This window comes from Haliotis cracherodii, unplaced genomic scaffold (genome assembly GCF_022045235.1).
Source record: "Haliotis cracherodii isolate W230 unplaced genomic scaffold, xgHalCrac1.p SCAF_8, whole genome shotgun sequence".
Classification (NCBI taxonomy): Eukaryota; Metazoa; Mollusca; class Gastropoda; order Lepetellida; family Haliotidae; genus Haliotis; species Haliotis cracherodii.
Window position 1 is genome coordinate 59,837,455 of NW_027266341.1, and position 26,172 is coordinate 59,863,626.

The 26,172-nt window shown below is 44.0% G+C and overlaps 2 protein-coding genes across 4 annotated transcripts in view; one reads left to right on the forward strand and one right to left on the reverse strand.

Annotated features, from left to right (window-relative positions):
* Positions 1 to 19,500: 19,500 nt before the first annotated feature.
* On the forward strand, positions 19,501 to 21,063 carry LOC139451109 (uncharacterized). Its single transcript, XM_071232908.1, has 2 exons — positions 19,501 to 20,103; positions 21,013 to 21,063. The coding sequence occupies exons 1-2, from the start codon at positions 19,501 to 19,503 to the stop codon at positions 21,061 to 21,063; spliced, it is 654 nt and encodes a 217-aa protein (XP_071089009.1).
* A 78-nt stretch (positions 21,064 to 21,141) lies between these two features.
* LOC139449524 (transient-receptor-potential-like protein) overlaps positions 21,142 to 26,172 on the reverse strand; it is a 37,383-nt gene continuing 32,352 nt past the window's right edge. For all 3 annotated transcript variants that reach the window (XM_071230953.1, XM_071230952.1, XM_071230951.1), the window contains 2 exons: positions 23,504 to 23,619; positions 21,142 to 23,212 (listed from right to left, as the gene is read on the reverse strand). In XM_071230953.1, the coding sequence (XP_071087054.1) occupies positions 22,810 to 23,212; positions 23,504 to 23,619 (519 nt within the window). In that variant the 3' untranslated portion in view covers positions 21,142 to 22,809. The remainder of the gene's footprint in view (positions 23,213 to 23,503; positions 23,620 to 26,172) is intronic.

Genomic DNA, 26,172 nt, shown 5'->3' on the forward strand with positions numbered 1-26,172 from the left:
AAAATGCAAGGATATCAGCATATCATCAATATCACCATCATCATCATCATCATCATCATCGTCGTCACCATCATTATCATCACCACCACCATCAGCATCAGCATCGCCACCGGTATCGTTATCACAGGTATATACGGTACTCCACACAGAGATTAACGCAGGGCATCTATTTGATCAGGGGTTATTTAAATATCTATGATAGCTGTGTGTCAGTAAATCCAGTTTCTGTCAGAAAAATACCAAGTCGGTCAGCTGTGAACACGGTTCTTCAGCATCGGACATCAGCTGATTTTCTTACGTCCTTGACACACAGAGACCTCTGGGACCCGTTCCACAAAGCGATCTTAGCGCTAAGACTGTCGTAAGTCAGTGTTAAAGAATGGGAGTTACGATCGACTTAGCGCTAAGATCGCTTTGTGGAACGGGGCCCTGGACATGATGTAACTTACTAGGGAGAGGGGATAGTCGGATTTCAGACACGAGGTGGATGTCGTCCAAATAGTGTTACGAACTACCAGAAACCGTTTCATAGATCATGCTTTCTGTCTAGGAAACTATTTATTACTGCTGTACAGTATCAAATATATTAGAACAGTAAAAGAAAATAACGACACCAATTCTCAAACTGTTTAAAATTATATTCCCAGGACATATACACAACCGGGCAAAAGAAAATGCCTGCCATTCTAACATCACTTCTGTGAACAGTGAAATTGCGACCCCCGTGTTCCTTAAGACGCCATGTGCACGTCACCTGTTGTGAGACACTCATTGATATGATGCATGTAGTATCCCCTAAGATACCCGAAGCAAATATATCTCCATCGAATAACCATCAAACATGGGTGTATACTTACTTTTGCCCGGCAGTTTACACAAGTTACAATTACTTCCCAATCGTTCGATCACTGAGACGATTGGAACATGGTGGTCGCAATTACAAATTGCACAGTGAGGTGAGGTGAAATGGGGTTTAACGTCGCGTCCAGGATTATCAGAGAATCAGAGACTATTCCTATCCTGAATGACCCGATCTCTAGGCAAGAAGTTGTGAGTGCTTTAATCGAGCTAAGGTTGGAAAGGCGGTGGGACTTGATAACATTCCGTGCGTTGTACTAAAAAATGAAGTTTGTGCTGAGTTAATGTATCAACTCGTCTCCCACAGTTTTAGTACAGGTAATGTGCCGAGGATCTGGAACCATGGTAAAATAAAGCCCATTCCCAAGAAGAGTAAAGACGCCGACCCACGTGACCCTCTAAGCTACAGACCACTAACCATTATATCTATACCCTCCAAGATATACGCTGACGTCATCAGTCACAGATTGTGTAAATATCTCGAGTCCCGGGACGTATTGGTCGACGAGCAAAACGGTTTTAGAAGAGGACGGTCCTGCCTTGATCATGTATATAGTTTATATAGTATTGTAAATAACAGGAAAATCAGCAAAAGAACTACTTATACTTGTTTCATCGATTTTAAGAAGGCATTTGATTCTGTAAATAGAGACTTGTTGTGGTTTAAGCTCATGGACTATGGCATATCAGGCAATATTCTTCAAGCTATCAGATCGCTGTATGATAACGTTTTATGTTCTGTGCAAGTATGAGACGGATATCTTCCCTGTTGAATCTGTTGTGAAGCAAGGATGTGTTTTATCACCCACGCTGTTCGCTATATACATGAACGATCTTGCTGAGGAGTTGAAAGAGAGCAACTGCGGTATACAGATTGACAATTTTAATGTTTCTGTTTTATTATATGCAGACAACATTGTTTTACTAAGCCCTGATCCTGAAAGTCTTCAGATTTTATTGAACATACTTTATCTGTGGACAAAGAAGTGGCGAGTCAGCATAAACGCAAGCAAGACGAGCGTTGTACATTTCAGGAGGAAAAGCGTGCCTCAACATAACGGGACTTGCCACTGTGGCCATGTGACACTCGATTACGCAGACAGCTACCGTTATCTAGGTTTGTGGATACACGTGCATTGTGACTTATGTTATGCTGTTAAAAACTGGTCAAATCTGCTTCACGTGCTCTCGGATATCTTTGCCACAAGTTTTACACCTGCGGTGATATGCACTTTGATGTTTTTTTACCCGACTTTATGAAAGCATCGTTCAACCTGTTTTAACCTATTGTTCTGGTCTGTGGGGAGTTAACAGGCATAAAGATGTGTACACTATACAGAACAGAGCATGCCGTGTCTTCCTCGGAGTTTCAAGAAATACATGTAACACCGCCGTTCGAGGAGATATGGGTTGGTTGGACTGTCAGTCTAAACTGAGGCTGCCCGACTGTGGTGTAGGTTACAACGAATGCCCACGACAAGACTGACCTACAGGATCCACCAGTGGTCACTTACAAGAGGAAAGTCCTCGGAGAAAAAGCTACAACGTATCTACAGTGATATGGAGTTGACAGATTTGCTAAATACCTCTGATAAGTCATCTCCATGGGTTTTAAATACTATAAGCATTTTATCCAAACTTGTCTCCATTGACAAACAGCGATGGAAAGACAGCGTCCAGTCAACACCAAAGTTAAGAGCTTTCAAACTTTTTAAGACTGAGTTGTTGACAGAGAGTTACACTCGACTCCCAAGATACCAGCGATGGATACTTGCTTCCCTGAGATGTGGTTCCCTAAAACTGGAGATTGAAACGGTCCGATACTATTCCCCTCCTATCCCGGCTACACAACGCTTTTGTAAATATTGTACAGACCAAGTTGAAGACGAAACCCACTTTCTTTTACACTGTCCCTTTTATGACGATACTCGTACATCTTATCTCAAGAATATGATCTATCATACACCTGTAGATATCACCATTTTAAACGACCATTGTAACTTACCACTTTTAGGAAGCATGTGCTTCAAAATGTTTATGCGTAGAAAATTATTTTATGTATAATTTAACAATATATTTAACTGTTTATCTTATCATTTACATTCTTAATATCTATATTCCTAAACTTTGACTATGATTATAATATTATGTATAATTTTATCTCATTTTACATTATTTTATAAAGCACTTACATTTGTGTAAGATATAGTCTCTCGTAACCCCCTTGGGTGGCAATTGTACTTTTAAGTTTTTAGATATTTAAAATGCTTTATTTAAACCCCTGCTGTACAAATGGTGAGACTTTAATAAACTATATTGTATTGTATTATTGCACTTTTATAGCGATGTGCATGTACGTGCGCGAGCGTGCGTGCGTGCGTGTGTGTGTGTGTGTGGGGGGGGGGGGGGGGGGGAGGGGTGCGGTCGTGGGGGTGAGAGTGGGGGATAGATGATGGATTTAACAACAAGTAAGGTCATCTTGAGCGGGACGGTTTTCGTAGATGGATTAGCATATGAACTATGATTCTCCTTAGGTAGAAAATAAAGATCCACGACGTTCGACCTGGTTGAAGTGTGTAATCAAACCGCACAGCATTGGTCTTTGATTGACTGTGGCGTCAAAACAAACTCATTCATGTACTTGATCTGAATGTTCATCTTAATTTTTATGGATAGTCACGGAGCCGTGATCCAGAGAACAGGGTGTCATTAGATAAAAATTAAGTAATAATAGGATTACCAGAAAAACGGGGTATAACACCCAAGCCAATAACCTCCCCTCAGGAACACCAGAGTAAGTCAGTACAAGAAAACTGCCCCATAAGTATGTATGACAAGCTAGTCGGGTATTGCTACTTGTATATGTGAAAACAAAGTTATTAAAATGAATAGCAAAACTGATGAAAGTCACCAATAAACGTGTATAAGTGTTATATCGTCACTGCAAAAATAATGAGTGTTTGTCTTTAGTATTAATATTCAAATACGTGACATCTGTATTAGCGATATTGTCTACGTTCCACCGGTGAGTAAGCGTTAGGCTTCCTATCTCGTAGTAAGCATCAGTAAGCTTACGATGCATCACGTCTGCACTAGCGCAACAGCCTTGTGTTTGGGTGTTTCAGTAGTTTAAATTGCTGCTCTTGATATTGTTGATTAAACTTTGATACTATGAACAATAAAAGGTTATGACTTTAGAACGGTAACATGCGTTAATGAATGTATATATATATATGTATATTTATCATATAATGGGTAGGTTTCTCGGCAGGATAAAGCCAACGGATAAAAACGATATCCGTTGGGGTCATATGCGGATAGAGATGCAAATATCAAAGGTCAAGTAGGGCCTACTTTCAGTGTTTATAAACAAACATGGCGTCGCACTTGTCATTCGGCGATCGAGTCAGAATTAACCATCGTGAATCTGGATAAACTACAGGGATAATTGATACAATTATTTAAAAAAACAGTCTTATATACTGAAAGTCAGTGTCGAACTGCGTCGTAACTAAGGCATTTTATAAGTTTGGGCAACTTTGGAGATATAAATTTCGAAACAATTTTGCGAGGGCACTAGGCCTAGCCAAGCGGGATCAGAAGCCATATCTGTGCTTGTAGACCTCTGCGGCTTGAAACCTTTTCCACAAATAAAAATAGTTGGGTTTAGGCGAAATATGTATGAATTGTTACCTTGTTTCGTTTTGGCGCTGTGTATACATCTGACTACACTTCTTAACGTTATGACAGAACAGGCCGACTGTGAACAATCACTGCCCGTGATGTCTCATAGACTAGGGTTAGAGTAGCTTCCCTTTGACAAAGGGCAGTTACTCTAGCGGACAGACCGATGGATTGTCGCGAAAGGCAAGTAAAAACAATTGTTGTTTTGCGTATATGTTGCTTCGCCACTGTATAATAAACAGATTTCAGTTTGAACTATATTGGCTACTGTCACTGTCCGACTGACTCATCACCTACCCTGTGACGTAATAAATATTAATGCGCGCATTCCAGGAAAACTCGCAATGTTTAGGTAATGTTTGTGAGTGAGGGGAAGCGATTTTCAAGCACAGAATTGAAGAATGACATTATATGATAAAGAGGTTATCACGCTTGTGTGTTTGGGGATGGTAAATATCCTGCATTAGGAATAAACATTGTATTTAGCGAGCCTTGGCCTTGGCGAGCTAAATACATAGTGTTTATTCCTAATACAGGATATTTGCCATCCCCAAACACACTCGCGTGATAACCTCTATATATACACCAAGATCACCTTCTACAAAAATAAGTTTTAAAAGCCGGTTGATAATCGTTTGCGTATTTGACTTATATTAATATCTTTCGAAAGTATAAATCCTTTTCCTATACTCAAACGTTCCTGAGCCTTGCGCTTTCCTAATTATGTTGAGTAAAATTATTACCGTTATCATTGTATTAGTTAATGGGAAACGCGTGCCGATCAAGTACGTGCCATAAATTTCAGCGACATTGTACGATTCCGAACTTATCACGAGGCTGTGTTTATGAATCATTGTCAAATAGTGGTGACATAGTGGAAACAATACGAGAAATCGCGCATGCACAGAATGGAAAATTTGGACAAGCCATTAAGCAATCGATTTCAGTACTTCCGCTAAGCGCTTCGAGTACAGATTCAAACTCGGGCCTGCAATCTAACACGCGAGAACTGACCAATGAAATCTGAGAAGTAGGAATACCGGTAGACGCTGTTGCTTGATTGACACTGTCAATCAAGAAAGGGAGGAGCTTGATGATATCGTTCTCTCCCAGTATGTGGACGTGGACGTGGATGTGGACGTGGACGTGGACGTGAATGTGGACGTGGATTTGGATATGAATGTGGATGTGGACGTGTGTATGTGGATGTGGATGTGGACGTGTGTGTGGATGTGGATGTGGATGTGGACGTGTGTGGACGTGGATGTGGATGTGGACGTGTGTGTGGATGTGGATGTGGATGTGGACGTGTGTGGACGTGGATGTGGATGTGGACGTGTGTGTGGATGTGGATGTGGATGTGGACGTGTATGTGGATGTGGATGTGTGTGTTGATGTTGATGTGGATGTGGATGTGGACGTGTGTGTGGATGTGGATGTGGACGTGTGTGTGGATGTGGATGTGGACGTGTGTATGTGGATGTGGATGTGGACGTGTGTGGGGATGTGGATGTGGACGTGTGTGGATCTGGATGTGGATGTGGATGTGGACGTGTGTGGATGTGGATGTGGACGTGTGTGTGGATGTGGATGTGTGTGGATGTGGACGTGTGTGTGGACGTGTGTGGATGTGGATGTGGACGTGTGTGTGGATGTGGATGTGGATGTGGACGTGGATGTGGATGTGGATGTGGACGTGTGTGTGGATGTGGATGTGGACGTGTGTGGATGTGGATGTGGATGTGGACGTGTGTGGATGTGGATGTGGACGTGTGTGTGGATGTGGATGTGGACGTGGATGTGGATGTGGACGTGTGGATGTGGATGTGGACGTGGATGTGGACGTGGATGTGGATGTGGACGTGTGTGTGGATGTGGATGTGGACGTGGATGTGGATGTGGACGTGTGGATGTGGATGTGGACGTGGATGTGGACGTGGATGTGGATGTGGACGTGTGTGTGGATGTGGATGTGGACGTGTGTGTTGATGTTGATGTGGATGTGGATGTGGACGTGTGTGTGGATGTGGATGTGGACGTGTGTGTGGATGTGGATGTGGACGTGGATGTGGACGTGTGTGTGGATGTGGATGTGGACGTGTGTGGACGTGGATGTGGATGTGGACGTGTGTGTGGATGTGGATGTGGACGTGTGTGTTGATGTGGATGTGGACGTGTGTGTTGATGTGGATGTGGACGTGGACGTGTGCGTTGATGTGGATGTGGTCGTGTGTGTTGATGTGGATGTGGATGTGGACGTATGTGTGGATGTGGATGTGGACGTTGACGTGGACGTGTGTGTGGGTGTAGATGTGGACGTGGATGTTGTTGTGGATGTTGTGTTTGAGAGACTGGAGTGAACAGAACAAGCAACTCGACAGACAAGTGATATGTCTAACCAAGCCACTGACACTGAACGATATGCAGAAGAATACAGACAGAATAGGACAATTCAACCGGAACATTAATACCAAAGTCTCCCTGGAGTATACGTATCTGTATAATCTCCCTGCATGCGGTATTTTATTAGTTATGGTGTCTTTAGTTGCAACACACGACGTCATATTAGGATTGCAGGCGTCAAGGGTCAAAGGGAGACTACTCTTCAAACCTTAGAGGCCAAACCTTGTTTACAATTTTAACTATAATCTTCATCAATAAGGTCACGAACGTTATCTAATAAAGAATAATGTCCTTGCACATCACAATTAATGATATAACACCACAAAACAGTGTCGAAAACGAATTTCTGTAGCGGAATTTTCATGTTAATACATGTATGTGAAGTGGGTATTGGAAAATCCAAGACGGCTTTAACTGATTGTATAGGTCTAATATTAGGTCAATCCCACTTTGGGGCATAAGTGTGTTGTTGCTGGCTGCTGTGCCAATTATATGCGTCATGGAGCTATCAATCTATCCATATATGCTCTAGTATACCCTGTTCTCGACCTCTGATACACCCTGCTGTCAATCTCCAAATCAACCTTATGTCGACTTCCAATACACCCTGCTGTCAGTCTCCAATACACCCTTCTGTCGACCTCCAATACACCCTGCTGTCAGTCTCCAATACACCCTGCTGTCAATCTCTAACACACCCTGCTGTCAAAACTCTAATTCACCCTGCTGTCGACCTCCAGCATACCCCGCTGTCGACCTCAAATACACCCTGCTGTCAATCTCTAATTCACCCTGCTGTCAATCTCTAATTCACCCTGCTGTCGACCTCCAGCATACCTGCTGTCAATCTCCAATACACCATACTGTCCGTCTCCAATACACCCTTCTGTCGACCTCAAGCATACCCCGCTGTCGACCTCAAATACACCCTGCTGTCGACCTCCAATACATCCTGCTAACGACCTCCAATACACCCTGTTGACGACCTCCAATACACCCTGCTGACGACCTCCAATACACCCTGCTGTCGATTATTAATATACCATTCTGTCGACCTCCAATATACCCTGCTGTCGACCTCCAATACACCCTGCTGACGACCTCCAATACACCCTGCTGTCGACCGCCAATATACACAGTTGGGCAGTCTTTACGTTATCTGGACAAGTCGAAAAAAAACCGCATTTATTTATACTTTCCTGCATCTAATTTGCTTCAAATGATCACAAGCAGTCGTGGAGAGTTGTTAGTTCAATTTTCAGTTCAGATTAAGGGTATATATAGGGACAGTAGTGATCTATTGCCAAATAAGGAATGGGATTGTTGAACAGGCTATTTGAACACCTTCCCTGACAAAGCTCTTTCACAATTTATAGGAGTAAACTTTTACATAAAATAATAAATTTGACTAACTCTACCTACTGTTGTAAATATCATGATGCAAATATACAAGTCCCACATAACCACACACATACATATACCGATACATAGCCAAACCGGCACATCCATGTGCATATATAGAGAATACTAGAACGAGCTCCCGTGTAATACCTATTTTATGAAACGAGTGAATAGTTCTGACGAGCGAAAGCGAGTTTCATAAAGAAAATGGTTTTACACAGGAGCGAGTTCAGTATTTTCTTTATCACTTGTCACTGTACGTACTTTGCAAAAATCAGCTGATTGACTCCGTAATCGCTTCCTGGGTCCCGAGTTCACTATCATGCCATGCGTATGAATACAAACTCATGCAAATAGGCATCATATAGTCCAAATAAATCTCATAATTTAAGCAATTCCAATGGAGAAAAATCCCGAACACTCATATTTTCCACAACAAACCTACTTTAATGGATTCTCACAAAAATGCGAAATTGCTGTGGCGTTTCGTAAACAATAACAAAACAAGTTCAATCGTGCGTTGACAAGGCAATAAGTATTAGTTTAAGTCACAAGTTCTAGAGCATGTAAATATAAGAACAGATTGTCGCTATAAGAGACTGGAGTCCTTACTGTCCACATATCTAGACTTGCCTATTAGGAGGATAGAATTACTATATCAACAACTACTGGATTGATGCAGCTGTAAAGAAGGCACATATTTAAATTTTATTTCTTTTAGATTTTACAAAAAGCAAGTGAACATACTGTACAATAGCAAGGTTAATATCAGTGGATGTTTTACACTACTGAATCTAAGTCGTATTTTATATGGCAGTATATCTTATTACGAAGATTGCATTGATTGCATGAAAAGAAGTAATGTGTAGGGTTCTCAAAATGGTTTCTACAGTGAGTGAGTGAGTTGGGTATAACGTCGCTTTTAACAGTATTCCAGTTATATCGCGGCGTGTTGGCTTAATTGTGGAGGAAAGCCCGAAGTGATGCAGGTCTCAGACGTTTACCACTTCGGTGAAACCCACGAGTAGGGGTATGGTGCTGACAAACCTAGAAACATAACCGGGGCGAACCGGGATTCGAACCCATAATCATAGGTTTTTGGCGTGCCCAAGGGACGCGACTCTGCACAGCGAATCGCGGCGTCTTTGACGACTGGGCCACCCATGCCCCCTGGTTTCAACAAGAACAGATAGTAGACTCATGAATATGTCTGTGATATTGTGTGCATATAGATCACTGCCTGTCCTGATGCTGGAGTGGAGATTGTAACAGAATAGTTCATGACAGGTAGTTCATGACAGTGGAGATTGTGACAGAATAGTTCATGACAGGTAGTTCATGACAGGTAGTTCATGAGGATGTCACCTTCTCTTGCTGCTTGTTGTTTAACGCCGCTCTCCAGCTACATGACGGCGGTCTGTAAATAATCGAGTCTTGACCAGACAATCCAGTGACTGACGTCATGAGCATCGCTCCACGCAATTGGAATACGATGACATGCATCACCCAATTCAGCGAGTCTGACCACCCGATCCTGTTAGTCGCCTCTTACGACCAGCATAGTCGCCTTTTACAGCAAGCATGGGTTGCTGAAGACCTATTCTACCCCGGATGTTCACGGGTCCTTACTTTCCGTGCAACAATGTGACATACAGAGTGAAATCAAATCCTATAAGCATGTGCACCAGCCACGCTATAAGGATCGATAGGCCGTACATGCATACTACCAAGATTCACTAAAATATATGATATATAAATAGCTAACTTCCACAATACTCATACATGAACATCTCACGCATACATACAGTGGAATCCCACTTCCCCGGACTCCAGACACGGACTTTCCTTGCCTATCGGATGATAATTACGTGAAACGAAAGAAATACTACAAACAACGTCAGTTAATGTGTTGGTTGGTTGGTTTGTTGTTTAAAGCCGCACTCAGCAATATTCTAGCTATGACGGCGGTCTGGACCAGACAATCCAGTGATTGATGCCATCAGCATTGGGATCGATGACAACCAAATCAAGCATTGTCGCCTTTTACAGCAAGCATGGGTAGCTGAAGACATATCCTACCCCGGATCTCTACGGGTAAAAGTCAATGTGTATTGCCAAGTGTTCAGAACACACACAATTGCGTCTCACTTACCGGACAGCGACCACGCTTCGCGGTGGTTGTGTTGCAACTCATCGTGTTACTAAGTTACACGTCTCCATCGCCATTGTCGTCGGATACTGAGGTAAGGTTTGAGACGGTTCCATCAATCAACATGCAATAACGCCGACAGTTATGCCAGTACATTGAGTCACAGTCAACATGGCGAAACCCCACGTTGCGCCTTATCAGAACTGCCACAAAACACTACTGCTCACTCCGGATACAACCAGTTTATCAATGAGTGGTCATATCTCAGTCGATTATGAAAGCGAGGGAGACGTTTTAAGAAGAGTTGAAGGAGTTAAGGAGTTGATAACATTGATATATGTGTTCCTGCTGACCTTGCCACTCCCGACATTGGAGTTATACTTCAACATAAATCATGGACATTAACTCAAACACACGCGTCTAATGGGAACTACACCTGCGTCTAGTAGGATCTACACCAGCGTCTAGTGGTGACTACACCAGCGTCTAGCGGGAACTTCACCAGCGTCTAGTGGGAACTTCACCAGCGTCTAATGCGGTCAACACATGCGTCTAGTGGGGACTATACCTGCGTCTAGTGGGGACTACACCAGCGTCTAGAGGGGACTACACCTGTGTCTAGTGGAAATTACACCAGCATCCAGTAATCACTGCACCAGCGTCTAGTGGGGACTACATCTGCGTCTCGTGGGGACTACATCTGCGTCTAGTGGGGACCACACCTGCGTCTAGTTGGGACTACACCTGGGACTAGTGGGGACTACATCTGCGTCTAGTGGGGACCACACCTGCGTCTAACTGGGACTACACCAGCGTCTGGTGAAGACTACACCAGCGTTTAATGATCACTACACGAGCGTCTAGTGGGGACTACACCAGGGTCTGGTGGGGACAACACCTGCGTCTAATGATCACTAAACCAGCGTCTTGTGGGGACTACACCTGCGTCTAGTGGGGACTATACCTGCGTCTAGTGGTGACTACACCTGCGTCTAGTGGTGACTACACCTTCGTCTAGTGGGGACTACACCTGCGTCTAGTTGGGACTACACCTGCGTCTAGTGGGGACAACACCAGGGTCTGGTGGGGACAACACCTGCGTCTAATGATCACTAAACCAGCGTCTAGTGGGAACTACACCAGCTTCTAGTGGGAACTACACCTGCGTCTAGTGGGGACTACACCTGCGTCTAGTGGGAACTACACCAGCGTCTAGTGGGAACTACACCAGCGTCTAGTGGGAACTACATCAGCGTCTAGTGGGGAATACACCAGCGTCTAGTGGGAACTAAACCAGTGTCTAGTGGGGACTATACCAGCGTCTAGTGGGAACTACACCAGCGTCTAGTGGGAACTACACCAGCGTCTACTGGGGACTACATCAGCGTCTAGTGGGGACTACACCAGCGTCTAGTGGGAACTACATCGATCAGCGTCTAGTGGTGACTACACCAGCGTCTAGTGGGAACTACATCAGCGTCTAGTGGGGACTACACTAGCGTCTAGTGGGGACTACACCAGGGTCTGGTGGGGACAACACCTGCGTCTAATGATCACTAAACCAGCGTCTAGAGGGGACTACACCTGCGTTTAGTGAGGACTACGTCTAGAGGGGACTACACCTGCGTCTAGTGAGGACTACGTCTAGTGGGGACTACACAGCTAGTTTTTCCTTTTGAACTTGCTCTGAAAAAGTTATTGTCAAGATGTTTCAATGCGATTTGAAGAAAATATGCGTATTGCAATACGTTTCGTATCGGGACCTTGCTGTGTCGTTTCACCCTTGTTAAAACCGTGATCATATACTTTGGAACAAAAGTCGTATGACGTTCTTTGAAGCCTTCGTAGAAACAGCATGCTCGCTTGTCCTGTAAAAGAAAGATCGTGTTTGCCTGTACCGTAGAAGAAAGAGCACGTTCGCCTGTACCGTAGAAGAAAGAGCACGTTCGCCTGTACCGTAGAAGAAAGAGCGCGTTCACCTGTACCGTAGAAGAAAGAGCACGTTCGCCAGTACCGTAGAAGAACGAGCACGTTCGCCTGAACCGTAGAAGAAAGAGCACGTTCGCCTGTACCGTAGAAGAAAGAGCACGTTCGACTGTACCGTAGAAAGAAAAAAGCACGTTCGCCTGTACCGTAGAAGAAAGAGCACGTTCGCCTGTACCGTAGAAGAAAGAGCACGTTCGACTGTACCGTAGAAGAAAGAGCACGTTCGACTGTACCGTAGAAGAAAGAGCACGTTCGCCTGTATAAATATATATGTCTACAAAATAAAAATAATAAAATCCAAATGGAGCCTCGAACAACCCTTAATATCAGGGACTAACCAAATCTACAAAGTTCTAATTTCTGTAATCTTGTCAATGTCAACCTTCATTTCTGTTTACATGAGCCAGAATCTCGCTTGTGATCCCTGCAGATTAGTGCAGGCCCTAGAGGTCATCTAGACTTGCCAAATCATTCTGGACTTCATTTTTTAAAAATTAGAATACAGTAGCATTCGCAATAACAATAGTCAGTGTTAATAATATTCAACTTTCAGCATCTGTGATCAAGCTTCCAAAATAGGCCAAGGCAGGAAATATAGGGGGAAAACAATGATCTTCATAGAACAGTTGGTCTTGATGTAATGAGAGATGTAATGTGAGATGAGAGGGGCATTCTCTTGCCCTACTTATATAGTGTAAAACCTCCTGGAAGGTTCAATCACATACTGCATTAGTCTGGCTGTTCTTGAACAGTCTAGATCACACTTGACTCCAAAAAGCATCTAAATATATAGTAACTTCTACACCACTGCACTACATTCCTGACAACTAATTATTGTCAAAACACAATGGTATGAGCCTCTACCAGTAGAGACAACGAAATACAATTGCAACATTGTTTAACAATTACACTGCCACATAACAACGTTATTAAGTATAAGTGTAAATTGGAAATCCTTGGATAATTATTCCGCCATACTTCAGGGTGGGTCCGTTGGTAATGAGGTCGTGCCAGGGGGTTCATTTCCACAAGTTAATCACAAAAATGGCGGAGATAATTACAGATCTGGGTTGTCCTCCTGGTTCACAACTATTTTGGCTGTCGTGGACAGTGAAGTAACTCAGGTAGTTCACACTGGATAGGTAATCATTAAAACTATTTAATACTGTTAGTGGCGAGATATTTCAAACGAACTGTTACATAAGTACAACTTCGACAAAAGTAAAGACTTACAGTACTTATTAAGTAATTTAAGTAATATATAGTTCAGCGTTCTTTTGTCCTTATTTCTATAACCTGTCACCCCCCAATGGAAGATGACATTTTGACTTGGTTGAGTCCAAGCAGTGCAAATGAAATTAAATGCGATGAAATTAAATACCTATTTAATATAGCTAACCTACTGACCATGTGAAGTAACGCGTTTCGTTTGCAAACAGCTCTTGTCCTCATGGTAGAATGTAGACAAACCGACTATTTTGAAATGAAGCGCTCGGTTAAAATACAAGGTACTTAATCAACAGTTAGACTACCTCAAATTTATTTTTAAAAACCAGCAACAGCAACACCGTAGGTTGATCAGCAACAGCAACACAGCAGGTTGATCAGCAACAGAAGGTTGATCAGCAACAGCAACACAGCAGGTTGATCAGCAACAGCAACACAGCAGGTTGATCAGCAACAGAAGGTTGATCAGCAATAGCAACACAGAAGGTTGATCTGCAACAGTAACACAACAGGTTGATTTGCAACAGCAACACCGCAGGTTGATTTGCAACAGCAACACCGCAGGTTGATCAGCAACAGAAGGTTGATCAGCAATAGCAACACAGAAGGTTGATCAGCAACAGCAACACAGCAGGTTGATCAGCAACAGAAGGTTGATCAGCAATAGCAACACAGAAGGTTGATCTGCAACAGCAACACAACAGGTTGATTTGCAACAGCAACACCGCAGGTTGATTTGCAACAGCAACACCGCAGGGTGATCAGCAACAGAAGGTTGATCAGCAATAGCAACACAGAAGGTTGATCTGCAACAGCAACACAACAGGTTGATTTGCAACAGCAACACCGCAGGTTCATCAGCAACAGAAGGTTGATCAGCATTAGCAACACAGCAGGTTGATCAGCAACTGCAACACAGCAGGTTGATCAGCAACAGAAGGTTGATGACTGTCATGTCAGACAGGCTGTTTACTCTATTGACAGACCGACCACCAAGAGTGCAAGAGGTCGTGTTAAAATGCAGTGAGAGATATCTAAATGAAAGGTTTTATAACAGATATGACAAGAATAAGGATGCAGGGAAGAACTTAGCGATTGAACATATGTGTGGCGCCCATAGAAGATGACATGTTAATTGGAACAGATTTCATCCTTCGTCATTGCAACAGTATTACCCTAGAGAATCATCTCATTGTTATCGGCGGAATAGAAGTGCCAATGATGATCAAGCCCCGGAGAGGCCCCGGGTAATGTAGAATCAGGTTAACATCCAAGATTAGCTTTCTTCCGAACTCTGTCCGAATGGTGGCCCAGTCGTCGAAGGCACCGCGATTCGCTGTGCAGAGTGCGTCCCTTGGGCACGCCAGAAACCTATGATTGTGGGTTCGAATCCCGGTTCGCCCCGATTATGTTTCTAGGTTTGTCAGCACCATACCTGTGCTCGTGGGTTTCACCGAAGTGGTAAACGTCTGAGACCTGCATCACTTCGGGCTTTCCTCCCACATTAAGCTGACACGCCGCGATATAACTGGAATACTGTTAAAAGCGGCGTTAAACCCAACTCACTCACTCACTCACTCACTCACTCATTATCCGAGTGGTCAAGAGTGCGCAAGGGGAGGAGCTCGGTCAGTATATGACAGAACCAGGTGATACCATCCTTGGGAAAGTTCTTATCCCTCGAAAGAACCACTCATATGTATGGTAAATCCCACAGAGACTACTGTCAAGCTATATGAAGGACAGGAGGTAAGCTTGGCCTCGGAGGTGGAGGATTTCCGCAAAGCTTTTTATTATGTCGACAGAAAAAAACCTGCTATACCTATTGATCACTAAAGGATCTCTTGGAAAACTGTCAATAGTTCTTAAGAATATGCATTCCTCACTCAAAGCATGTATTAAAACTGACACGAGTTCAACTCCTTGTTTTACTACTTCCATCGGTGTTCATCAAGGGTGCTTCTTAAGCCCAGTGTTATTCATCATTTTTTTTTTAAACGAACTAGTTTCTGAAATTCACAAAGAATGTCATCATGGTGTGTTTGTGACGCAAGACATTATAGATATTATGTTATTGCTGTTCGCGGATGATGTTGCTCTGGTGTCCTACTGTGTGGTAGGCTTGCAGAAACAGCTTAATGTATTGCAGTCCTTTTTGTATTTAGTGGGGTTGAGAAGTAAGCCTTGAGAAAACAAATGTTATTGTTTTTAGAAATGGTGAAATTATATCGAAGTATTGGATATATGGTGATAAGCATTTAAAAATTGCAAGTTATTATAAGTAGTTAGGACTATTAAATTCGATATTTGATAGTAAAAATTATACCCATTTTGTTGTACGGCTCGGGAATATTGGGCATTAAATATTTTGAATCTGTTGAAAAAGTTATGTAAACTGGCTGCTGTAGTTTATATGTAAACTGGCCGCTGTAGTTTATATGTAAATTGGCCGCTGTTGTATATATGTGAATTGGCCGCTGTAGTATATATGTAAACTGGCCGCTGTTGTATATATGTAAACTGGCCGCTGTAGTATATAGGTAAACTGGCCGCTGTAGTTTATATGTAAACTGGCCGCTGTAGTATATATGTACATAGCCAGCTGCATGTTGTTAAATATTGGATAAAGTTATTAAAAATGGAAGCTTGCAGGTACCCATTTCAAAGTTACAAAAATGCTAAAGCAATCAGATGGTGAAGGGAAAACGAATTGGGTGTCTGGTGTAAGAAGCATATTATCTAATACTGGATTTTCCTTTGTATGGATCTCACAAGAAACTGGTAATGAAAAACCATTTTTACATAAATTTAAACAGAGATTATTAGACATATTTCAGCAAAACTGGCACCAATAAGTTTCCTCTTCACACTTTCTCAAGCATTATGCTAGTATTAAATCATTGTTACAACCAGAAAATATTTAAGCAAGATAAAACTGTATTGAGAGGTCTTTGTAAATTTAGAATATCTCTCCATAACTTCCTTGTCAATAAATATCGTAGAACCAAGGATAGTGATTTTGAAAATTGTATATGTTCTAACTGTACCAACCAGGAGATTGAAGACGAGTTTCATGTTCTTTTTATATGTGAAAAATAAAAAAAACGTTGAGAATATTGTTCCTATATAATTTAGATATTACACACAAAGACAATCAATTAATGATCAATTTGTTGAACTCGACCAATGAAGAAGTTATCAAATGTTCAGCAATGTATTTGAAACATGTATTTAGACTCAGGTGAACATATTATGCTATGTTCAAGATCACGTTGATTTTTATGTATCTGTTAAAACTGAACTGTACTATGGGCGATATGGCCTTGCATACTGAATAATCTGCCTGCCTGCCTGTCTGTCTGTCTGAAATCGGCCCAGATGGAGACCCCAAGGACCAGATCAAAATGAAGTCATTTATCAGGATGAAAGGGTCACCAACTTAGATATGGATTCAGAAGGTACAACATCGACACCATTTCCTTATCCGCCACCACATCTGGAAGACTTGTACCACCGCTCTTCCACCCAGCTAAAACTACCAGATCGGAGGAAGTTGGTCGAGCTTCTTATCGATGTTCAAGTTGTATTCGCCCCATTTATACAGGAAATGCCAAGCCAATCAAGCAGAGGATGCGGGGGACACCTCTCGGATTTGCGGAATAGGAAGAGGCACATCTCAACAAGATGCTAAAGGCAGGAGTCATTCAACCTTCCACTTCTGAATGGGATGCAGCACCGGTGCTCATACGCAAGGATGGAGGTGTGCGTTGGTGCCTAGACTACAGAGCGCTGAATTCAGTCTGTTCTAAGGTCGTATTTCCTCTGCCGCTGATCGTTGAATGCCTCGACACCCTAGCTGACAGTCAGTGGTTCTCAAACCTGGACGCCAACTCCGCTTACTGGCAGATACAAATTAGAGAAGAAGTCCGTTAGAAGACCAAGTATGGACTTTTTAAACACGTCCGGATGGGTTTTGGGCTTTGCAATGGTCCTGCCACATATGTCAGAGTAATGTCTTTGATCTTAAGTGGGCTGAGTTGGGATATCATCCTGAACTCTGCGACCATGTTGGGGAAACGCAAGAAGTTATGTCCAGTGTGGAAAGGACCCTACTTAATAGTGAAAAAACGGACCACCAACCTGTTTGTAGTCCAGGGCCCTCGGAAGGAGATGACGGTGCACCATGACCGCATTAAACCCTGTAGGGCCAACGATTTACCCATCTGGTTAAAGAGAAGGCAACAATCCCCGCCGGTAGATGACATAGAGCTAGATTGGCTCTATCAGGAACCGGACATTCAGTTGGAATAATGTGAAGTAGAGTTGTTCTGCGTGTGTCGGAGGCCAGATGACGGGAAGTTCATGATAGGGTGTGATGAGTACGATGGCTGGTTCGATGGTGCAAGTGTCGGAGTGTAACCGGAGGAGACAGAGAACATGGAACATTATAGGTGTCCGCCTTGCAGAGTAATGGTGGACAATTCCAAAGGGATTTCCACATATGAATAGGATTGATGTATGCTTTGTGGAACCTGTTTTTCGATAGCTTGTGGAAGTAACATGGTGATTTCCTCTTTCAGGAACTGTCAAGCACCACTAACAACTAAACCTAAAGCCAAAAAAGCCCGCATCATGAGTAGTAGTGAAGAAAGTCTCATGGGATATCGGGAGGGGAGTCCACACGGACATCATGCTTCATGGGGCCCTGGTGCCAGAAAACTGTAGGGGCATGATCGACCCCGAGAGTCTCCACCGTGCCACCCAGTGGAGCCAAACGTCTCATGGCACAGCCTCGGGACTCACGCCAGGAGATGCCCCCAAGCCGGCGCAATTGATACCCAGGGAAAGAGGGATCATGGTGGCCCTGGTTGACGAGAACCGGGTGCCAGAGTTCTTCCCAGGTATCAAGGGGCCAGACAAGGAACACTCAATGGCGAGTCATGCCAAACATTACTTATGTCCCGTCCGGGTCTGAGTCACACAGAAAGAGGAGCCGTCCAGCCAAGACAAAACGCTATGCCTCCCACAACCGGGCAGTAGAGAGAAAACATTCTTCTCATTGAGGAGGTTCCCCGTCGCCAAGACGCCCCCAGTCCGGAGGTCACACCACGAGGACCAGGGTAGGGAGTCCCATAGACCCAGCCTCCCTGCTGTTTCCCAGCAATTGCACCGGGAAACAAGAGAACGAAAGTCAATGTGCCCATTACCACGGTATATACTAGTACCAGAAACTGAAATATACGTTCTGCAGGCACACTTGCCTACTTCGCTGAAGGAAAGCAGCTGGTGACCAGGGAGATAGCCCAGGACAGAGTCCGGGCGCTGCATTGCCTTGCTAGGATGCTTATCGGTCCCGTAGCGACCTTAGAAGATCTACAGGAAAGGGCCGATGCTAGTAGAAGATTGCCAGACTGCAAGCTGTCTCCCGAGGCCTCTGAAAACCTCAGGGGGGATGTGTCAGAGCCAGGGATGGCAGGTGCCAGGCCAGTTCCGGTTGGCGCCATCACACTCCTTGGCCTGTCTGGCCCATTGGAGTGTGTGGGCGGCCCTACTAGCTGAGTTGGACAATCCCCAGTGTGAGGAGTTCCGGACACCCTTGGAACGGGTTCGCCTGCAGAACGATTCCACATTAGGGAACAAGGGAGAGCAAACATTCAAGGGGAAGCCGCCACGGACCTGGTGCTTACTAGGTCCCTATCGATCAGCTCTGAAGAAAAATTTGACTTGGAGGACGAATGGAATCAGCCACGGGGAAATAGATTATCATTTACATCTGGACAGAACCTGTCGAGATGTCCTTGGGCGACGCCATGACCTGGTGGTGGGAGACCTCATACACCACCCCCAGGCCCAAGGAGGGGAGCGAACTCCAGTTCTGTGACCCGGTTACATCCCCCTGTCAAGTTGAGTCCAATCCTTCCTGGAAGACGGCCATTGAGATCCACCCAAAGCATGCTCCCGAGTTTAATCACACCCACCTTGGGGAAATGGTAGATTTGCTCACTTCGTCCCCAAACGTCCGAGCCCTGGGAGAGGTAGTGCTGGACAGGACCACCCCTTCTTACACATGGGGTCGCCAAGAAGAGGTGTTGCGGAAGGTCCTAAAATTTTCAGCCCCAGACCAAATCATAGTTCTCCACCTGCGTCAAACCAAGGATGACCTGTACGGCTCAGACGTACATGGCCACGGAATTCAGATGATGAGAGCTGCTGGATCACCTACTCAGGTCGTCCACGTCCATAGCTTTACATGGAAGGACGCTAATGTAGCAGCCTGGCTTTCAGACTTTCCGGACACATACTTAATAGTCAACGCCATGGTGGAAGGCAGAGAAGACCAGACCCCGTCGGCTCGGTATATTTACTGGGCATCAAGACAAAGGCAGGTCGCCACGGTATGTAGGTCGCCACGGTATGTTTACTGGGCATCAAGTGAGGACCAGGTTAGTCCTTGTCGGAGGACCATTTGAGAATAGAAACATAGGAGAACTCCACGTGTCCCTGAGAGTCTTGGGAGTTAAGTGTGGATATTAAGATGGGAGAACAAGCTCAAAAATCCCGGATATTGACCAGGAAAGAATAAGGGGTCCTACCCCGCCAAAGGTCCCAGAAGACACCAGGTTCCTGTAAATGGAGGGAGTGTGGTGGTCGGCCATGTCCACCAATCGAAGCTTCCCGAGTGCCGCAGCCCAAGTTAGAGGACCCAAGATACTCCCAGCCATCGAGCGAGCCAAGATCCCACAAGGGCGCCTGTCTAGTTTTCAGCCAGCAAAGTAAGTACACGTCTTTTGTGGCCTTTCCCTTACCTTTGCTAATTTAACCGATTCATCGTAGTGTCAACTGTTGCCACTGACACTATTAACGTCGGGATAGTGTTGGCCCCACTTTCCACCATACAATACTTAAAGCAGCCTAATAATATATTCAAATCGCGTAATTAATACATGCACAACTTCTACCACCTGCAGTGTATTTGTGTATGATTTATTGACATAATTCTGGGAATTATGTATGCGTTAGATGTGGCACTGTCAAATAAGGTCTGGACTTCGACCCAGTGAACAGTTACACTGCCCATTCAATTGAGAGACAGAATGTTGTATTACATCACGAGCAACGATCCAGATGACGACACAAGGTGTTCGTCAGCCTGGTCAGGCGTCCTAGTAAAACATCATCATCAAATGGAGAACGGATAGTTCAGTGGGCCAAGGAGCAATCACTTGCAGTGCTGAGTTGCGTCCCTTAGCTTTTCATGAGTTTAAACCCCATAACTGTTCTCTTGTTGATCTGTTGTTTGCCAGTTGTTGCTGGTTGAATCGCCAACAAGTTCTTATGTTGAGCACACATCTTAGACGTGCATCTTAGATGTGCATCATTTAAAACACAAAAACTAATTAGATAAAACGACTTTACTGTTCTATTACGCATGATATTAAATAGTCAAATGGAAATGAAGATATTTACAGGTATCGACAAATATCACAAAATGGCATGTGAGATGTTCCCAACAGCCTGAGGCCGGCTCCAGAGCTGTAAACTCTCTGACTACAATACAACAACAAATATTATTCTTGTTGGTTAAAACAACAAATATTATTCTTGTTGGTTAAAACAACAAATATTATTCTTGTTGGTTAAAACAACAAATAATCAATATGAAAGCGTCACAACATAAAACATAAGGTCAATTCATATATTGCAGATGTACTGTTATTGGTACATGAGTTTAAAGAAAACAGACATGCTAATTGGACTTATTATTGAACTCAATGCAAAACTAAAGATACAGTTTCCCTTGACTGGCCTTGTATACTTATCAATATGTGTGAATGTACTCTCCATCAAACTTGGTAATGGTCAAGTGTAAAGGTCACAAACATTGCATATCACATCAGCTTTCTTAAATAATAAACGTCACAAAACCTTTTCTGTATTCATGAAAATCTCTGCTAAAAGCAGGATCCATTGTATTCCGAGTACTATTGTCCATCCTAAGCATGTGTTGTTAGCAGGGATCAGAATCTTCTGCTAATTTACGCGAATTTCGTGAGCACAACTTTGTAAAATTTGATGAACCCCCTATACACACCCCTAAATTAAGAACCACGCTCCATTGAAAAGACATTTCAGCTGAAAAGGAAAATATCGTTCTCATCCCTGTATCAGATAGTGGTGATGTCTGGTGTTGTAGCCTCAGGGTGAGCGTATCCTGCCCCACCGGTGCCACTATCGCTTGCACTATAAGTACATTTGGCATGCAGTGATGGCTGGAGACACCAGTCAGATCATTGACACTAAAACTGTATACTAAAGGACAGTTTTTCTTGCTTATCTCTATATAAAGGCCCAACGTTATCTTACAAAACCTGAATCTCAAGAAAAGAGGACCTCCCCACAAAGTTGTTTCTACAGATAGGGCCATCTTGCATACTATATACATACAGTGAGTGAGTATGGGTTTACACTGCTTTTAGCAATATTCCAGCAATATCACGGCGGGGGACACCAGAAATGGGCTTCACACATTGTACCCGGGTCTTCGGCGTGACGAGCGAACGCTTTAACCACTAGGCTACCCGACCGCCCCTTATACATACAGACGAGCAGGTATCTTGCAACAGAGAAGTGAGTGAGTGAGGGGATTGGATTTTACACTGCTTTGAACACTAGTTCTGTCACATCACAGCTTGACAGTGAATTGTGTGGGCGCCACTGCAACAAAAATACTTAGAGTATGCAAAACAAACAAATCCTCAGGTCAAGACACATCAAATTAATATTTGTTTACATGTTTGTTTCTTAAATATTTGTTACTTAAATATGAAACGGCCTCTGTGGTCTCGTGGTCTGCCCGGAGAGTGGAAGGTCCAGGGCTCGATCCCTGGCCATGTCATACCAAAAGAAGTTCAAAGATGATATTTGTTAGAACCCTGCCTGGCGCTCGGCATTTAGGGGCCTGCATTTACGGGCTAAAACAAGTACCGGTGGGGTATTCATGTCAAACATTGGCATGGTTTCTCGGATAGCACTTTAAAATAGGCATTAGTCCAGACTAGTACAAGCAGACAAGATATCTCGCAGTTGTGTATACAGACACCTCACAGCTGTGTATACAGGTGGGTGTGGTAGAGGTCTGAACCCATGCTGGACATCATGGGGGGTGGCGGAGGGGGTGCCTGTGTCTGGAGACAGGACTGTATCGCATCCTTGACCTCAGATCTCAGTCCAGACATCAACTCCCATTTCAAGTAATCGAGATCCTGCTGGGAGAGCATGCTGGGATAGCTGTTGTTGCCATAGCTGTTGTTGTTGTTGAGGTTCTGGTAGCTGTTGCCGAAGTTACTAATGCTGGTACTAGAGTTGACCTTCTGGAGGTTATGTAACCTTGGGCTTGACGTAGGTGAAACACCTCGCAGTGTGTGGACTATATCTTGGCGGAGGCAATCCATGTGTGATGAGGTCCGTGCACACTCACGCTTTCTGTCTTCTCGGAGTTCGTACCTGTGGAGAGATATCAATAGAATCACACGTGTCATCTTCATCAACACACTCACGTCTTAAGGTCGTGCAGAACACATGATGGTGGGAATGACTCCCCGTTGTATTTGGATCACCATGAAGACTGCAGAGCCCTGTGATTTTCAAAAAACAGTTCAGAGACCCCTAAAAGTCTCTTCCAACAAATTTAAAGTATTATCCCCACCTGAAAATCACCATCCACTCCCAATGAAGCACTCCCCATGAAGCATGTGCTCTCCACTCCCAATGTGGCCGGTGTATCTATTCCCTCACCTGAGACTTGAGATGTCCTGTTTGATCTCCAGCAGGTCGTCCTCATTCACTCCATCTTGTCGCAACTGCTTCTTGGTCTGGTGGATGTAGCGACTCACCAGCCGGCGCATCACATCCTGCAACACACTCCCAGAATGCAACACACTCCCAGAATGCAACACACACATTGTCACAATACAACTAAAACTCCCAGAATGCAACACACACACTCCTAGAATACAACACACATTTAAAGATTACACCACCTGATACTGATACCGACTATAGCTGTAGGATACACCACCTGGTACTGACTACAGCTGTAGGATACACCGCCTGATACTGATACTGATTACAGCTGTGGGATATGTCACTGATACTGACTACAGCTGTAGGATACACCGCCTGATACTGATACTGACTATAGCTGTGGGATATGTCACTGATACCGACTACAGCTGTAGGATACACCCCCTGATACTGATACTGACTATAGCTGTAGGATACACCACCTGATACTGACTATAGCTGTAGGATACACCACCTGATACTAACTACAGCTGTAGGATACACCGCCTGATATTGATACTGACTATAGCTGTGGGATATGTCACTGATACTGACTACAGCTGTAGGATACACCGCCTGATACTGACAATAGCTGTAGGATACACCACCTGATACTGACTACAGATGTAGGATACACCGCCTGATACTGATACTGACCGTAGCTGTGGGATATGTCACTGATACCGACTACAGCTGTAGGATACACCGCCTGATACTGATACTGACTACAGCTGTAGGATACACCGCCTGATATTGATACTGACTATAGCTGTGGGATATGTCACAGATACCGACTACAGCTGTAGGATACACCGCCTGATACTGATACTGACAATAGCTGTAGGATACACCACCTGATACTGACTACAGATGTAGGATACACCGCCTGATATTGATACTGACTATAGCTGTGGGATATGTCACTGATACCGACTACAGCTGTAGGATACACCGCCTGATACTGATACTGACTACAGCTGTAGGATACACCGCCTGATACTGATACTGACTATAGCTGTGGGATATGTCACTGATACCGACTACAGCTGTAGGATACACCGCCTGATACTGATACTGACTACAGCTGTAGGATACACCGCCTGATACTGATACTGACTATAGCTGTGGGATATGTCACTGATACCAACTACAGCTGTAGGATACACCGCCTGATACTGATACTGACTACAGCTGTAGGATACACCGCCTGATACTGATACTGACTATAGCTGTGGGATATGTCACTGATACCGACTACAGCTGTAGGATACACCGCCTGATACTGATACTGACTACAGCTGTAGGATACACCTCCTGATACTGATACTGACCGTAGCTGTGGGATATGTCACTGATACCGACTACAGCTGTAGGATACACCGCCTGATACTGATACTGACTACAGCTGTAGGATACACCACCTGATATTGATACTGACTATAGCTGTGGGATATGTCACTGATACCTACTACAGCTGTAGGATACACCGCCTGATACTGATACTGAGACTACAGCTGTAGGATACACCGCCTGATATTGATACTGACTATAGCTGTGGGATATGTCACTGATACCGACTACAGCTGTAGGATACACCGCCTGATACTGATACTGACTTCAGCTGTAGGATACACCGCCTGATACTGATACTGACTACAGCTGTAGGATACACCGCCTGATACTGATACTGACTATAGCTGTGGGATATGTCACTGATACTGACTACAGCTGTAGGATACACCACCTGATACTGACTACAGCTGTAGGATACACCGCCTGATACTGATACTGACTATAGCTGTGGGATATGTCACTTATACTGACTACAGCTGTAGGATACACCACCTGATACTGACTACAACTGGAGGATACACCTATTGATACTGACTACAGCTGGAGGATACACCACCCGATACTGACTACAGCTGTAGGATACACCTGCTGATACTGACTACAGCTGTGGGATACACCACCTGATACTGACTACAGCTGTAGGATACAGTAACTGATACTATTATACAACTGTTAGATAAAATGATTGGGTATCAGCCGATTGCCAAATTCACTTGCCGACAGTTACATTCGGAAACACTTCTGCAACAAACATACTGATAGATGCTACTGAAAAGCGAATCATGCCTAGTCAATGTAGATGTTTTATCTTTAGTAGTGCTGACTGGTAATTAAAACGATAGTGCCTTTCTTACAATGCTAGTGTAACGATTTTTAGCGGTTGCTTTGTCTTCGCAAGTGATCGGAAACCGAACGATCTACGACTAGCATTCAGACAGGATCGGGTGTCATCGGCCAAGAGTCGTAGACTCTGATTGGCTAGGCTGAAGAGCGAAGAAAGCCAGTCCCTGATTGGATATAAAAGCTGTCGTTTCTGCATAAAGATCACGCTTCATGACTTATTGGTGGCCATTGAGAAGACAGGTTAGCGTGGCTGGAAGGTTACTGGAGAGGGGACATTATGTCGCCCTTAGAGTTTGTTGGTGGCTTAAGGTACTATATTTAGTCATTGCTCACTTGTAGACATGTTATTGAAATGTTGTAGGATGTAAATTGTCGCATTATTTTTTTTTTGTAACACTCGCTGTCATCTCGAGTTGCTGTCGGGG

Coding starts and splice junctions, on each gene's coding strand:
- LOC139451109 (XM_071232908.1), top strand. CDS start 19,501: ATGTCCTTGGGCGACGCCATGACCTGGTGGTGGGAGACCTCATACACC. Junction 20,104..21,012: donor GACAAAGGCAGGTCGCCACG/GTATGTAGGTCG, acceptor GTTGTTTGCCAG/TTGTTGCTGGTTGAATCGCC.